This window comes from Boleophthalmus pectinirostris, unplaced genomic scaffold (assembly GCF_026225935.1).
Source record: "Boleophthalmus pectinirostris isolate CB_2022bp ecotype Guang Dong unplaced genomic scaffold, ASM2622593v1 HiC_scaffold_18, whole genome shotgun sequence".
Classification (NCBI taxonomy): Eukaryota; Metazoa; Chordata; class Actinopteri; order Gobiiformes; family Gobiidae; genus Boleophthalmus; species Boleophthalmus pectinirostris.
The window spans coordinates 33,170,230-33,187,333 of NW_026571133.1; the positions used below are offsets into that span (position 1 = coordinate 33,170,230).

Below are 17,104 nucleotides of genomic sequence, written 5' to 3' on the forward strand. Positions count from 1 at the left end.
AGCCCTAGTTTGCATTTTGATTTAATTTTGTTTAAACCGTTTTCTGGATTTTGTTTTTAGTTTTGTGTAATTATATACTTTATTAAAGAAAAACAAACAAACAAAAAAAAACATTATTTTACTTTTTCAAAAGTTTGAGCTTGTTTCAAAACCTGATAAAATATATATAAAATTTTAAAATTCTATTAGCTCCCTCGTGTGTCCAAGTGAAGCATTACAATCATCTGCAGACCTGGGGGCTGCTGGATCTGTGGGCGGGACCAGTCAGCAGAGTTTCACCTCTCAGCACTTTGCAGGTATAGTTTTCAAAGGAGTGAATCCCTGAGAGGGCTTTGTAGAAGTTACTGCAGTTTGGTCAAAATCAGGCAGGAATAACCAGGAATAACCATGGAGTGTAAAATGATGCAACCAGTGTGACCTATGCAACCATGAGGACTTTGGGGATTGTTTTTATGTTGCTAGTTATTGTTCTGGGAGTTAATGGAGGTAAGGGGCTGCTCAGTACGATTTTAAAAAGTAATGATTTGTGTGCTGCATTAACTGATAAACTGGTTGAGAAACTTGGTGAGAAAACTATTGATCTCCATTCCATGGTGGTTCTACAGGTATTTCCTTGGATCTTGAAATAAAGAAATGTGTTTGTTGCAGTCCTTTAATCCAGACTAATGATGCTGGTACACATATGGTAATATGATGGAGTACATTTTGGAGCATACTTGTTGGTACAGATTTGTTGGATTAGTTTGCCAAAATAGTTTTTGTGTCAAAATTGTTGTATATTGAAAGAAAAACATTTGAATTGTGTAAAGTTTAATGGCCTAATTTTCTAGTATTCCTACTTAATCGTTCAGTTTAAATTTGAGTTCAGAAGTTGTGTTAGACCTGCATTTGACAACAACCTGCCTTATACATGAATTAACAGCAGAGGTGTCTGTGGCAGGAAGATTATATTATTAATCCAATGTTCTTGGTTTCCATAGAGACAGATTATGTATGAACCAATAATCTTAGTGCAGAGGCATGCTGGGAGAAACTGCTGACTGGTTATTTTACTACCACTACTTCACTACTACTTTAGTATTAAACATTACCCAAATGAATGGAAGCATAATATAGCATTGATATTACTTCATTATTTACCATAATGTGTTAGAAAAGAGATGCTAGCAAATGAACATAGACTTCTAGTGTTTGTTGATAAAAGTGAATTTGCAGTTGTTGGTTTTTTTTCTTTTTTTTTTCTTTTTTTGTAGAAAAACTATTGAAATGATGAATTGCCCATAACAAAATTCTGCGTAATAACTGCTAGTGATCAAATAAAAAGATTATATTTCCTTTTGTCAGAAATTATTTAGAAATATAGCTCTGTGCATTTCCGTTTCTGAGTTGTCTGATTTGCCCACTTCCAGTTGGCATCATTTGGTTAATGATGAGGGTTAATTAGCATCCAGTGACCCGTAACAGAGTGCATTAGCTCTCATTAATTGACTTCAGATAGAAGGTGTTAAGGGCAGAGCTGACACTATATCGACTGACTTCTATGTCAATATCTTTAAATGGAATAATTTAGAGTTTCCGGATAGGTCAAAAAAGAATGAAGACTATGCATTTGTCTAAAAATGCCAACAATGTTTGGAAAATAATTTTCTCTTAATACATCAAGAGGTTGTGTCCATGTTCTAGAATTTGATAATGTCATAATATTAGATGCATTTTGGAAGAAAAACATTGAAACTTAAGATCCAAATGTTGAACCATGTCAAGGGAATGTAATTTCAATTCAGAAGATGTATGTCTTTGGGGGTGACTAATCACCACTTTCTGAATAAATTCACTTTTGTTTATTTATCCTGAAAAAAACTTTAAATTTATACTAGTTTTTCACATGGATGGACACAGTAATTACAGAGATATTAACTTTAAACCAGGTCAACAAATCCTCAATATGACCGCTAAACAGTCATTTCTCCCATGGGATTCTGATCTATCCTCCTTCTTGATGTTAAATCTTTCTTTGGATCTTTCAACAGTGTCCTTCTTTGGTGATGGCTACATCCACCTGCGAACAGTTGAGTCCTCAGTCCAGACCACTGTCCACATCAGATTCAGGACCTCTACTCCAACAGGGCTGCTGTTTGTGGCAGCTGGAACCAGAGACTTTTTACTAGTGGAGCTCACCTTAGGGCACCTGCAGGTATTTCATAAATCAGTAATTGACAGCTGTTCACATCAGAAAAATATTTTAATAACTATAGCTTGCTTTGCCAAATTGCCAAGACATTAGTGACTAGTGTTTCTGTATAGTTGTAACAGAAATGGATAGATGTGTTCAGTAAGAAAAATTGCTTTTTAAAAAGGATGAGAAATTGTCCTCAGGTCCATTGATGTCCATATTTTAAGGTATTTACTGCGTTGAGAATGGCCGAAGGGGGGACGCCACGCACGGGTGTCAGATAGCTTGCAGAGAAAAAAAATAAACCCTATGGCATTGAGCTCAACAAGTTTCTTCTTGACTTTAGGAGTGACTGACAACAGCCAATATTCACTTATGGTAGAATAAGATTTAAGTGTTAAGTGCGGCTTCTGTTTATCTATTACAGTCACTTTTTCATTTGTAAATTTTAAATGCTACTTGTAACAGTGTTGTGCTGCACTGTGGGTGAGGGGTTTCGGGACTATAATGTGCTTACAATTATTGCTTAAAAGCCTTGTTACATGCCCATAAAAAGAAAATAGCTGATTTATAAAGTTGATTTATAAAGTTGATGATAATCATCAACTTTGTGTCCAAGATATGCATTCTTCCACTAACCTCATAGTATAACATTTAATACAATAATTTGGAGAGATTACTGTAGAAGGTTTATCACAATATCTAAGTCTTTTTCTGTCCCATTTAGGTCCGTCTGGATTTGGGTTCTGGTGAGCGCTCCCTCCGCTTCGAAAAACACCTCCGTCTCAATGATCTGGCTTGGCACTCCATGCAGCTGACCCATGACCACCATAACATCACCCTAACTGTAGACCGCAACTCCCACACCAGCCTCCAACTACCTGGCCCTGATCTGGAACTCAACGTCAATGATGGCCTATTCGTTGGTGACAAAGCTTGGCTAACCCACCCCTATCTCTTAAACAGCACTCTTGGATTCAGGGGCTGCATGGACGAAGTGGTTTTCAATGAGCATAACTTACTGTCCAGTCTTAGGCCTTATTCTGGCTATAAAAGTGTTTATGAGGTTTCTGTGGGATGCAGCCCACAGTTCTCAGCCACTGAAGAAGATCCTGTCAGTTTTTATAGCTCTAAAGCTTTCATGGCGCTTCCAACGTGGGAGGTGCCACAAGAGGGGGTGTTTGAATGTGAACTGTACCCCTCTGCAGGAGAAGCAGATGGAGTAGTTTTATATAGCTTAGGTAATCACGAAGCATTTGTTGCCATAGAGATCCAAAATGGTTACCTGATAGCTACAGTCGGCAAAGGAAAGACCAAAATGAAGTTGCGTTCTTTGTTGCAACTTAAAAGCCATCTTTCATGGTATCCCATCGAGCTCCGCCTGCTGCCCCACAAAATTCAACTAAAAGTGGGGGAAGAAATACTGTTGACCAATCTCACCATGGAACTTCAGTCTATTCAACTCAAAGGAAATCTGTATATTGGTGGTCTAAGCGAACAGGCAAGAGCAGAGGCAAGGCGAAGTGGACAGCTATTTATTCAGCCAGAGGGACAACTTGGCTCTTTTAAAGGGTGTCTAAGAGAAATGAAAGTCAATGGACAAAAAGCTGGACTCCCCCATACGACTGTTACAAAGGATGTGACTATGGAATGTGATAGGAGAGATGTAACTGTAACTACTACAAGCCCAGTAGAATCTATGAAGATGGGTGTTACCACAGCACAACCAGCCATCAACACCAGGAAGCACCTACAGTTTCTGGTGTTGAAGAGGTTAGAAGTAGCAGAAGGAGGGCGGGCAACTCTAGAACAAAAACATATTAAGGTAAAATATGTGACTTAATTTATTCACATTGACACAGGGACATAATTCTGCAAATATTCCTTAAATACACATAATGAACACTAATGAATTAAAGAAAAAAAAAGTTAATTGGTTGTATTGTAAAGGCTAACTAGTCAAACTTTACTTTTACACTAGAATGGTTGCATGGTAATACAATGGAAATAACAAGGTAACTGGGAATAATGGCGGATAAATGCATTTTGTTGCCTGTTTCTAGAAAATACTAGCCATGTTTTCTGACAATTTACAAGATTGATGATATAACCATAACTTAAAGTAGAATGATATACTATTTTTATACAATTTTATTATGGAGTTGTTGTAGTAAAGTTCACAAATTAACTTTAAAAAATGAGAGTATTTTTATTTATCTAAAATATAAAATTGTTGCATCATTGTACAAGCCTACATTTTTACATTTTTATTGACATTTTTACTTATTTAGTTTGTTCAAAAAGACAAATCTGATGGACTGAGGACAAACTGGGAATGACAGACAGGCACACAGAGACTAGGGCAGTGCAGAAAAAATATTGGTTACAAATATTAGCAAAATGTTCAATATCGAACAGTTACCATGAAATCACCAATACCAATATCTGAATTGATATAACACCCATTCCTTTTTTCTATAGATTATTTGTCATGACCCTTTGAATTGGATAAATGAAACATGTAAATTACTAATGCAGTGTATAATTATAAATTATAAAATACTTAATTTCTAGGTCAATTTGAATTACCGAAAACTACAAATCCACCCATCTCAGCTGATGTTCCACGTTGAAGCTCAGCCCATCCATGGTCACCTCCGCTTGGACCTCCTCCCCAGCTCAGATCTGTATGCAGAAGGAGATCAGGAGATGGCTGGATCAGAAGGAGACCTGACCTTCAGCATTGTGGACCTATGGCAGGGCCGGGTCATCTACGTCCACAGTGGATCGGAGGAGCCCAGCGACTTTTTCATGTTCTCAGTCTTCAGTAGTGGAAAGAAAGAGCTCCCCCTGTTTTTGAAAGGCAACCGTCTGCACCGCTTTGACATCAGCATCAGTCCTGTCAATGATGCCCCAGTGCTGAGTCTGCCAGAGGGGAACCTGTTCACAATGCTGGAAAACTCCAAAAGACAGGTATTAAATAGTGTAAGTATTGGTTTGATAATCTGTGATTTATAGTCTAATAATGCACTTGCAAAACCTGCAGCTAACAACTGAAGTGCTACGAGTGACTGATCCAGACAGTGCTCCAGAGGACTTGATGTTTACCTCACTAGCAGATATAAGAACTGAGGCGGGATACCTAGAACACCAAGATTACCCTGACAGGTTAGTGGTTGACTGTTGATAAATACTATATTGGTTATATTAAAATTATAAAAAAATCTCCTTTACTAATATTTTTCACAAACAACTTTAAGTGCTACACTGTGGCCATTATTCATTCTCTCCACACTTGGCGGTGTTAAGCTGCTTCTGAATGTGCCATGAAATAGTGCTGCCTTATTTACTTCCTTTTTCTTGTGTTTTATAGGCCCATAAATATATTCTCATTGCAAGACCTGAATAGCAATAAGATAAACTTTGTGCACAGTGGGGCTAAAAACTCCAGATTGCCACTACGAGTTAGTGATGGAGAAAAGGTTAGTAAGACCAGATGCTTACTCAACATGCATATTTAAATAGAATTATAAAATACAGCAATTTAAATTTTCATCATTACTTCCAGTTCAGCAACACTGTCACTTTAAGGATCATGGCTGTCCCTCTTGAATACAAACTGGTCAACAACTCTGGCTTGGAGGCAGACCAAGGCAAATCAGCTATTATTTCAACCAATCAGCTTGCTGTTCAAGTCAACGCTGCTGACCAGGGATTGGACATTCGCTATGATGTCATCGAGCTGCCTCAATACGGCGACCTCCAGAGGCTGCACTCCAGTGGGGAATGGAAATCCACAACTTCCTTTTCCCAAAAACTTCTAGAAAAAGAACGCATCAGATATGTCAACACATACTATGGTGTTCAGAGTCAAAGCAATGCCACAGACCAGTTTAAATGTGAAGTGAACATTGGCTTGCATGCCACAGAGGAGATAGTAGTCCCTATAGGGGTTCATTGGATACACTTTAAGGTAACAAGAAGTAAAATGGAACTACATGGTATTCAGGAAGCTGTTATAACCCATGAAGATCTTCATGGTATTTCCAAAGGTGTGAAAGTAAACGAAAGTGAGCTACATTTTAGGCTGTTGACCATTCCTAAAAAAGGACAGATATATTTTAACAACAAAATTCTTCCACTTAACTCAACTTTTAGCCAGAAGAATATTACAGATGGTTTGATAAAGTATAAACTTACCAACAAAGTGCAAGAAGACACAAGAGATACGTTTATTTTTCAGTTATTCACATTGCAAGCCAATTCAGCCAGTTATGACTTTAGAATTAACATTAGGGCAGAGACCAATAGTGTTACTGTACAAAACAAAGGCCTTTCCATTTTAGAAGGAGCCAGTAAAGTTATAACACAGGATGTCCTATTCACTCACACAGCAAGTAACCGGGAAGTGGAATACAAAGTCATAACACCTCCAAGAAATGGGTATCTAAGAAGGATAAATCTCTCCAATTCAACTTCTATCAATGACAACATCAAAACATTCACAAATCAAGAGATCATACAGGAAAGAATTATGTATGTGCATGATGACAGTGAAACCAAGCAGGACTTCTTCACATTTCAAATAGGAGTTTCCAAACCACAGAAGCATGGAGTCAAGAAGGAGGACAGGGACCTAGAGGAGCACAGGTTCAATATTTCAGTGCAGCTTGTCAATGATCAGAAGCCAATACGAGTGGTGGATAAGGTCTTCCATGTGGCTCGGGATGGACAGAGGTTGGTGACCCTGAATGACCTGCGTTTTCGGGACGAGGACTCAGATTTTGATGACAGCTGGTTGGTCTACACGCGGAGGGGGATTCCAATGGGGGAGAGCTGGTGCGGGCCAGTGATACCAACCACAAGGTGTATGAGTTCACACAGCGGGATCTTGAGCAGGTCAGCAGGATCTTTTAAAATTGTATTGTTGTTTGAAAATGATTATTATTCAAATTTCTTTTTACGAAAATCAATTAAATACTCCTACCCAATCTAACTTGACTGAAGTGTACAAGAACTAGAAAGCAATATACTTTATTATAATTTTTTTCCCCATAATCCCAGTCAGTACTAGAATAAGTGAGGCCCCATGATTTATTAATTTATGGCACATCTGAATGGACAATACTAAGACATGCCATAAATTAATAAAGGCATTTTACTTTAATCAGTGATTGCCTTGGGTGTTTTGTATCTTTAAATTAATTCCCTTCCCCAAAGAGCATTAATGTGTTCTATCTTCTTCTAGCGCTCCTTTATTAATTAATCATTAATTTTTTTATTTGTTTCATTAATTTTGGTTGCGTATACTGCACTGAAAAGCCTTAGGAAAACATCTTGTGACTGTAATCTCCACAAATCTAACTCTTATTATTCTATGGAGAATGTTCAGAAATATGTTTTTTTATTTCCATACACTCATGCAGGTGATACACCAGCTCTAGAAATATACATTCTGTACAAAGTTATTGTACATTTTTTTGTACTTGAATTTTAGCAGTATGTTTTCTGTTGTTGCTTTCTGTTATAAAATACATCTGACTAAAAAGTTTTGACCTTCTTTTAACTTAATCTCTCATCTAATCTTTCAGAACAAGGTCTTATTTATCCACAGAGGAGTGAGTTCTGGGCGTTTTGTGCTCTTTGTAACTGATGGGAAACATTACGTCTCTACACTACTAGAGGTAAGAATCACTGCTATTAATCTATACACTTATAATGACATCAGCACATTTAGTAATTGTAATTTATGTTTACTGTAGGTAATAGCCCAAGATCCCTATGTACAAGTAGAAAACAATACAGGCATCATGGTCCAGCGAGGTGGAGTTACTATCTTATCATCAGCCAACCTCAGTGTTGTCAGCAATCTGGACATTAGAGACCCAAAGGAACTAAAATTTGAAGTATTCCTCCCTCCGGACCATGGCCTGCTCCACTTTATCGACAAAGATTTTGAGCCTGTAACAGAGGCAGATGCAGTTTCTACTTTTACCCAGCGTGATTTGGTGACTGGACGTTTGGCTTATCATCATGATGGAAGCCAGGAGTTGTTTGACGTTTTCAATGTGACAGCAAGAGCCAAAGAAGGCAGTGGAGATCGTGGTTCAAACACAGGGAGGAGAGAAGTTCATTTGGACATTGGAATTCCAGTGAAAATTTACCTCGAAAGCCACCAGAGGGCGCCAACAGTCCTCAATATTCAGCCTGTGGTAGTGGATGAGGGTTGCAATATCTCAATTACCAGGCAATATTTAGAGGTAAGAACCTAACTTTTTATTTTAAGTGGTAATACACTATAATAAATTGTGCTTTCTTGTTTTATAGGTGATCCATGAAAACAGTCAACCTTCAGAAATATTGTTTACTGTCAAAAATCCTCCCTCTTATGGCACAATCCAAAGGAATTCATCAGGCCAGGTTTACTTTGATTTAATTCTTAATATATTGTTTTTACTTAAACTTGGATATTTACATACAGTACACGCAGTATAATAGCCAGGCACTTTACGTCCAAAGTAGTCCTTCATTATATGGTATCTTCAACTTTCACTTTCTCTCTGAAAAGTATAGTGTAGTATAGTATAAGTATAGTTTTATGCAGTGCTTTGATTGTAGGACTGGTTGTACTTTTTGGAAGCCCTGAATTCCTACAGTTCCTTTTAAGATATCTAAAGCGCTTTACATTACATTATTCATTTACTCTACTCGGTTTTAGTAAGCTACTTTTGTGGTTACTGTTGCCTGGGGTAGACTGAACTAAGCAAGGTTGCAAATGTACACCATCATCACACACCACATTCAAACTTGGTACGTTGGGTGTGATGACAGTGATGGATGAGCACTCTAATCACTGAGTCACTCCAAATTGATGGCTTCAGCCTTCAACTTCTGAAAAATACTGATTAAATAAATATAGTAAATAGACCCCCAATGATAAAGTTTTCACAGTTTGTCATTGATTATAATTTTAGTAACATTTATAACCTGCAGATGTTGTGTTGATAACTATCACATTTGCTTTGTATTTTTCATTCTGCAGGGAAATACATGGATGGCAATGTCATCCTTTACCCAAGAAGAGATTAACCAGGGTTTCATTGTTTACCATCAACATTCTTCAGAACGCACAAATGACTCAATTCTACTGGAAGCAACTAATGGAGTGACCACAGTTGGGCCCATCAGGCTGGAAGTTGACATCATACCACTACTTCTACCATTGCAGGTATCATTTTCACAACACAAGCAAAGAAATATGATCTAGAATTTGATTATCATAATTTCCGATAGAGGGCAACTTACAGTTAAAGAAAGAAATATCCAAACTGAATAATCTACAGATGTTGTACCATATCAGTATTTGTTTACTCCTCTATAACTGAATAATGTTGCTACTTTATTCTGCTATTGATTTTAAATTTTATGCCATTTCTTTAGAATGTCGTCAATTGATGTGAACACAACCTGATAGTAATCGCTTATTGTCCAGGTGTCAGATTTGCGGTTGGATGAGGGATCATCGTTCATGCTAACCCCTGACATTATGAAAGTCAACAGTCATCACTTTATAGGGATGAACTTCCTGTACGAGGTGGTTGCTCCGCCTCAACACGGACATCTGGAGCACAGCAGAATCCCAGGAATGCCCATAACTGCATTCACTCATTCTGAGGTAGTGTCATGAAAACTGTCCAACATATGCCACATGGGAACATTAGGATAGTGGAGAGAATGAGTCCCCTTCCCAATTTTAAATCTGTTTTTCAATGTCTTCCTAAAAATCACAATTCAGGTTAAGTACCAACCAGAAAGTACATGATATAAATTAACATATTTTTCTGTCTTTAGGTGGAACGTGAGTATATCTCTTACATCCACGATGGAAGTGAAACCTTGACTGACAACTTCACGCTGGTGGCAAATCAAACTGAAGTCAGGAAGCACAGTTTGCCTTGTACAGTTCATATTGGCATTATACCAGTGAATGATGAAAGCCCTACTGTTACCATCAACAAAGGGTTAAAGGTCAGTAATGATGGTACTACTTCATCATTTTAGATGCTGTTGACCTCATTTGCCTCATTTTTTAGGTGTGGGTTGGGTCTGTCACTGAAATATCTGCGAATGACCTCAGTGCAGAGGACTTGGACACTCCATCTGTTGGGCTGGAGTTTGTGATCACTCCACCCAGCAACGGCCACCTGGCTCTGAAGAGTGCCCCCTCCAGGCACATCCTCAACTTCACCCAGTATCACATAGAAACAGGACAGCTTGTATTTGTACACAATGGTAAATGCAAAGAAAATATAAAAATAACAAATGTGTTCTTTAATCATTAACTACTGCTTTTCTTTATAGGTGCTTTGACTGGTGGTTTTCACTTTCAAGTGAATGATGGTGTCCATTTTGCTCCTCGTCAGATTTTTAGCACTACTGCACATTCACTAGTCTTGAATCTGCAAAAGAATCACCCATTAGAGGTTTATCCAGGTATAACTAGAGTGCAAATTAATGTACTGCATAATGTGAGGAGTAGGCACTGATTAAATAATATTTATTTTTCCATTCATTTTTCTTTGTTTCCTTATAGGCTCACTCACTCCCATCACAGCTCAGCAGCTTCAGGTGGTGTCCAGTGACATGAGCAGGAATCACTCTGTGACGTTTGCTGTCACAACTCCTCCTAAACTGGGCCGTCTGGTCCAGCGCTTATCAGACAATTCCACACGGAACATCTCAACATTCACTCAAAACATGGTATGCTTAAGTGTGCTGCTCTTTCATCTACGCCTTAATATTGCATGTGAATTAAAAAGATACATACTTTCATAAATAAGAATATTTCCTGTAGATTACAGAGGGCCTTTAAGATATCTTTTTTATATTGAAAAATTAAGTTGTTTTTATTTTTTCAAGTTAAATGCAGGGCAAGTGCTGTATCAACAAAACAAGCCTGAGATGGTTGGATGGTCAGCCACAGACACTTTCTCGTTCAGCGTGTCCTCACCTCCTGCTTTCCTCCCTCCTCACACCTTCTCCATCCTGATCTCTTTTCAAGCTAATGAGCATCATGACCAGTCTTATAAGACCAAGCTACTAAACAATGCTGGTAAGTAATAATGCATAATAAACAAAATCTAATTCCTTAAGCGCCTTTAAAACCTTCATGTTATGTCTGTTAAGGTGCAGTGGTGGCTGAGGGAGGCAAGGTAAAAATTGACAGATCTAAACTTGATGCCACAAATTTAATCATGAAGCTTCCAGATGCTGAGCAAAAAGGCCATTACATTATGTACAGTGTGGTTTCTTTGCCAAAGCATGGGGTTCTGTCTATTCAGGGACAAAATCTAACAAGGTACTACTCTTATTCTATACGCTATATCCCATAAATGTCTGAATACATTTATTATGTAGGACACTGTAATAATCAATATATGCTCAACCTACATAATATTATTGTTATGGTAATTTAAATGTCAAAACAATCAATAGTTCTACTTTATTTCACTTCCTTTATAAGTGTATGTAACTTTTCTGGTGAAGGATCTGCCACCTGTTTGTTTCCATTTTTATTTCTTTGCCCCAATTTTTCCAAAGTGTGGTATTAACTGGTCAGTCCCAATGGAGACAAGCAAGTGACACCACCAGGTCAAGACTGTGGAGAGAGTGACCCCTCTATAAAGCTGTACTCTTTTGAGATGATCAGGTGGCAGACCTTATACCTTAAAATATTACATAGTGTACCTTTTTACATTATGAGCATAAAATACTATTAATGTTTTGTCATCACATCCCCTGTGTACTTGCTAATGTTGGTATTGTATTCCATTGTATTATGCATTTCTCATATTGGAGAGGAACTAATGCTTGCCTGTTTTGGTTCCATCTAGGGACAAACCTGACTTTTCCCAGGCCACTCTAAACAAGCACGGCATCACTTATTTCCATGACGACTCAGAGACCACCAGCGACAGCTTCACTTTCCGGGCCTGGATCGCTCCTCTGGACATGTCCCTTCCCTCTGCCCTCTCCTCTCTCAAAGCTCTGTCCTCTGAATCTTCCTCTTACTCCCCTCTGTACTCAGCTTCGTCATCCTCCTTGTCTCCATCCTTATCAGACCAGATTTCCCATCGACACAGCAAAACCAAAATGGCAGTAACTGAAATGTTCAACATCACAGTGACACCAGTGAACGACCAACCTCCACTCATCAGGACTCGAGGCCCCAGCTTGAAAGTGGTAGTGGGGGAAAGAGTTGTGCTTGGACCAGACTATCTTCAGGTAGGTAGGAATTAGTGAATTATGGTTTAGTTTAGGGACCATATAATAATGTAAAAGGTGTGATAAGTGCTCATTACATCCCGATTAGTATTTATAAAGGACTTATTTATGCTTATAAACAGTATTTTACAAGTATACCACCATTAATTATTTTCTTTCCCATGTTGTCTTATTCATCATTATTGTGTGTTTTTATAAATACTAACTAAAAGCTGTTCACCCAATCTGTTTATCAATATCATGTAGTATAGTATTTAGTTATTCATTTGATAAATTTATTTCACTAGTTAAGATTTAGAGAGTCCCAGAATGAATTTGGGTAAATTTTTTTATGAATCCCTGCAAACTGACAGCTGTTGTAATATCAGGCTAAACAAAGTGAATTCATATGAATAATAAAAGTAATAAAAAACTTAACTTATTTTTCGCTGCCAAATTATGTGTATATGAAAAATACATTTTTTTATTGGATAAAATATAAGTTTTACTTTTACTGTGTATTTTGCTCCAAATTAGGCCACTAATACTAGATATGATATTTCATTCATCAGATGGAATTCTATTGCAAACTTTTGTCCATTTCCAGGTTGAGGATCATGACACCCCCCCAGAGGAGCTGCACTACATGGTGATCAGTAAGCCCAACAATGGCTACCTGACTCTGGGAGAAAGACCAGAGCCAGTGACCTCCTTCACTCAATATGATGTCAACCGTGGACGCCTACACTTCATACAGAAAGTGAATACCTCTTTTTTACTTTAATTTACAATAATCAAATACAAATTGTTAAAGAATATCATATTATGCCTTTTTTTATTATTACATTGTAGGAAGAAAAAATTTTTTGATTTTATTCTTGAAAAGTGGCTACCTGACAGTCTTCCCTACATATATAACCTGGTCCGATCATTTTGAATCATTGCAAATACATTCAAATCAATGGGCAGAGTCAGGGGGTAGGTAAAAACAAAGATTTTCTGAAGCCTCCAATTTTGGACAATACAGAATTACTCAAAAATACATTAATCAGTCATTTATGAGGGAACACTGTCTTAATGTGGCTATAAGCTCATGAAATGTGGTTTTACATAATATGCCCCCTTTAAAGATATAACCATAAACATTTAAGATTTTACATACATTTCATTCTCAATTTTTTTTTTTTCAGGGTGAACCAATAACTGGAGTCTTCTATTTCAATGTTACTGACGGACATCACCGCCCCCTCTACAAACTCTTCAGTCTGGAGGTGGTCAAGCCTTCAGTTTTTATGGTGAACAACACTGGCCTCTCATTGGTCCAAGGAAAAACAGCCGTCGTCCTGACAACCAATCAGCTGTCAGCACAGACCAACAGCCGCCGTCCATCCAACATTACCTACACTGTCATCTCCCAACCACGCCACGGACGAATCGCCATCAACGACCAGGAAGTCACCACCTTTTACCATGAGGACTTGCAGCTTGGGCGTGTGGTATATCACATGACTGATCTCAGCGAATCAGAGGACAGCTTTGAAATCTCCGTCACAGCACATTCTCCTGGTGTGGAGTATGGGAACATCACCAAGCAGATGGTAGCAGTAAATGTTTTACCCCTGGTTTACCTGAGGGAGCCAATCCGAGTGCCCAGTGGGATAGCGGTCAAACTGGGCAAGGCCATGATAGACGCCTCAGAACTGGCCAGGATCAGCCGGGCAGACCCACTGTTTGAGGTGCTGTCTCCTCCACAACATGGGAAACTAGTCAAGGTAAGTTCAGAAATTCAACATTAAAAGCAAATGATAGAATTTCCAACCATGAACTAGGAATGTAATGATATTCAAATCTCTCTGTACGATATTTTCACGATATGCCTGCCACGGTACTATATTTATTGCGATATTTTGTGGAGGTTAACAAAATTGTGAATATGCTACTATTTCTTCTTAAAATGCCTTGACGAGACTTTGGTTTGGTCATAATCGAAAGAATTAAAAGGGTTTCAGAAAAGTTATTTCTGGACCAAAAAGAGAGCAAAGAGTTGTGATCTATGTAGCTCCCTCTGTTTTTGCGGCACTAAAATAATTAAGGACTTTTAATTCGATGTATTGTGATGGCCCATGATATTATTGTGAAACTTTGGACGTTATGATATCACGATATGTCGGTTATTGTTAGATCCCTAGAAATTACTCAGTCTATTGAAGTAAACGTTTGAAGGAGCATTTGGTCCCAGTTGTGGTTTCGGGTAAGTTGTGTGGTGCTATTTTAATGTACACTAGGTCACTTTTTTGGTGGAGGATCTGCCACTTACTTTCTCCATGATGGTGTTATTGCTTTTCCAAAAAATGTTACATAGTATGGCATTCAAATGATCTATCTAAACGGAGATATTAATTTAGCAGTAAACTTGTGCCTAGTGCAGAGTTTCTCAATGTTTGCATGTGTGTATTTACATTTTAGTCGAATCAAATTGGCATTTACATATTTTTTGTTCCCTTATATTTTTTTTTTCTGACAGATATAATCTTAAAACAATTACGGATGTAACGATATCCAAATCTCACGGTACAATATTATCATGATATGCATCTCATGGTACAATATTTATTGCGATATTTTGAAGAGGCTGATATAATTGTAGATGGAACACTTTTTTGCTTTTAAAAATACCTTGACAAGATTTTGGTGTGAATTATTTCCGTCATAATCCCAAGAATTCAACTAAAAAACAAATATCTTCATGTTGTCTGCACTGAAATGAATCATGGGATATGTAGTTTACAATGTTCATAAACTGTTACTACGATAAAACCATGCATTTAAGCAAAGGAACTTGTAATTCGATATATTGTGACAGTCCACAATATTATTGTGAGAATGTTAACGATATGATATCACAATATTTCGGTTACTACAATACATTCTCTCAGTTTATGATATACATGTCATATCTTTTCTGAATACAGATGACCTACGACCCCAGCCAAGAATATGAAATCCTCAAGTCTTTCACTTACCGAGATGTGGTCCAGGGTCGGGTCGCCATTGAGGAGACTCTAAGCGATGGAGACAGTATCCATAGCAACAAATCCCTCCTCTCCACCTCACAAGGCCACGCCCCTGCTCTGCCTCTCAACGACTCCTTCACCTTCTTGGTCAGAGCTGGCCACGTTCAACCAGCAAAAGGAGAGCTCCACTTTACCATCCTACCCCATCACCAAATGCATTATGGGCCAGGGAGCCAAGGTGACAAGGCAAGTCGCAATCACACCACCACACGCTTTCCAAGTCATAATCGAACAAGCGGAGAGAAAGGCCATCGAAAACTGGGATTAACAACACCAAATCAGACTGGAGACTATTTGCACCCACATACTTTATCACACAAAAATCACCACCATAACAAAACTCACCATAGGGGGCGCAGTCATCTCCGCTGGGGCAACCACACTCGTAGCGGGACACACGGGGGAAAATCAAGCACTCAAAATCCTGCGCAGCAAACTCCACACCCTGACAAAACCGAGTCGGGAAACCATGAAGACACGCACCCCGTTTACTACGAAATTCTGCCCCGTCCTGCCTCCGACCCTCTCCTCATAATCCTACCTCTGTTAGCCTGTCTGCTTCTCATTGTCATCCTGGTGGTTTTGATTTTGGTTTTCCGTCATCGTAAAGAAAAGCAAGCCCAGATAAGGTTGCTCCAGGAATTAGCAGCGCTGCCGCCTGTGTCCGAAGAGAGCGGTAGTCCAAGTTCGGGATGCGGGGAGAGGAGCGTAGCCATGCCAAGTGTTGTAGTCACCCCCCTTGGACCATCCAGCTGTCCGACCTCTCCGAGAACGCCAATAAGTCCCAGGAGAAGAAGCCTGGCCCCAGGGATGACATTTTGGGGTCCGTTTGATGACGATGGGAATGTTGTACAAAGGGAATTTCATGAGAAGAATAATCTAGTGCGGTGTAATGTTTATAGATCTACAGCATTTCAGAGTCCACTAAGATCAAGGTGCCCTACCCCTTCGCTTAAAGACAGTCAGTACTGGGTTTGATGAGACTAAACTGAAGAGGAACTGTGCCTTAGGTTGTATTAAGTAGCTAGAAAGAATTGTTGAGAGTTGAAGAATTTTTCCACCTGTCTCTGTCATGAAGATAATGAACAATAATGGATAAATAATGAATTGTTTTTCTGACAAATATTGCAATTTTGATCAGTGTAGATTTTTTTTAGATAACACTAGAAGCATTTTAAAGCTTGTTTGACCAGTCCCCTGGTATAAACAAATTAATGGTATGGTTAAATTATTGTGTATTATTTCCATTAAAAATAATGTGTAGAAAAGTGGTTTGAAAACGTTGTTTGTCTGTAGTTGACTGTTTTGTACAGACCTATTTGTCATGAGGTGTCTCTCTTAATAATAATTTTCTGTATAGTAGTAGACAATTTAAACATGGATTTAGAGATTTTGTTAGAAAAAAACATTGCAGTAATTTGATACTGTGATACTTTTTTTTTTTTTTAAAAGAATGCACTCTCAGTGAGTAGTTTGCTTTCAACTTTGTACTTTACCAAACATCTGTCACTTTCTCCTTGATAAAACAAGGCATCGATGAAACAATTTCCAATGTTCAATAATTGATTTTTATAAATAAAATATACAAATATTA

General features: G+C 38.2%; 1 protein-coding gene across 1 annotated transcript; it reads left to right on the forward strand.

Moving 5' to 3' along the window:
- The first annotated feature begins 1,945 nt into the window (after positions 1-1,945).
- Positions 1,946-16,998, forward strand: LOC110166373 (chondroitin sulfate proteoglycan 4-like). Its single transcript, XM_055153191.1, is given in 24 exon segments — positions 1,946-2,194; positions 2,901-3,998; positions 4,748-5,146; positions 5,220-5,341; positions 5,547-5,655; positions 5,742-7,001; positions 7,004-7,072; positions 7,765-7,857; positions 7,936-8,433; positions 8,501-8,593; positions 8,742-8,747; positions 9,216-9,401; positions 9,666-9,848; positions 10,025-10,201; positions 10,267-10,465; positions 10,535-10,666; positions 10,767-10,933; positions 11,093-11,285; positions 11,360-11,531; positions 12,067-12,222; positions 12,316-12,457; positions 13,044-13,196; positions 13,627-14,208; positions 15,409-16,998. Coding segments are annotated over 24 exon segments (7,518 nt in total). The 3' UTR covers positions 16,489-16,998.
- Positions 16,999-17,104: the final 106 nt, after the last annotated feature.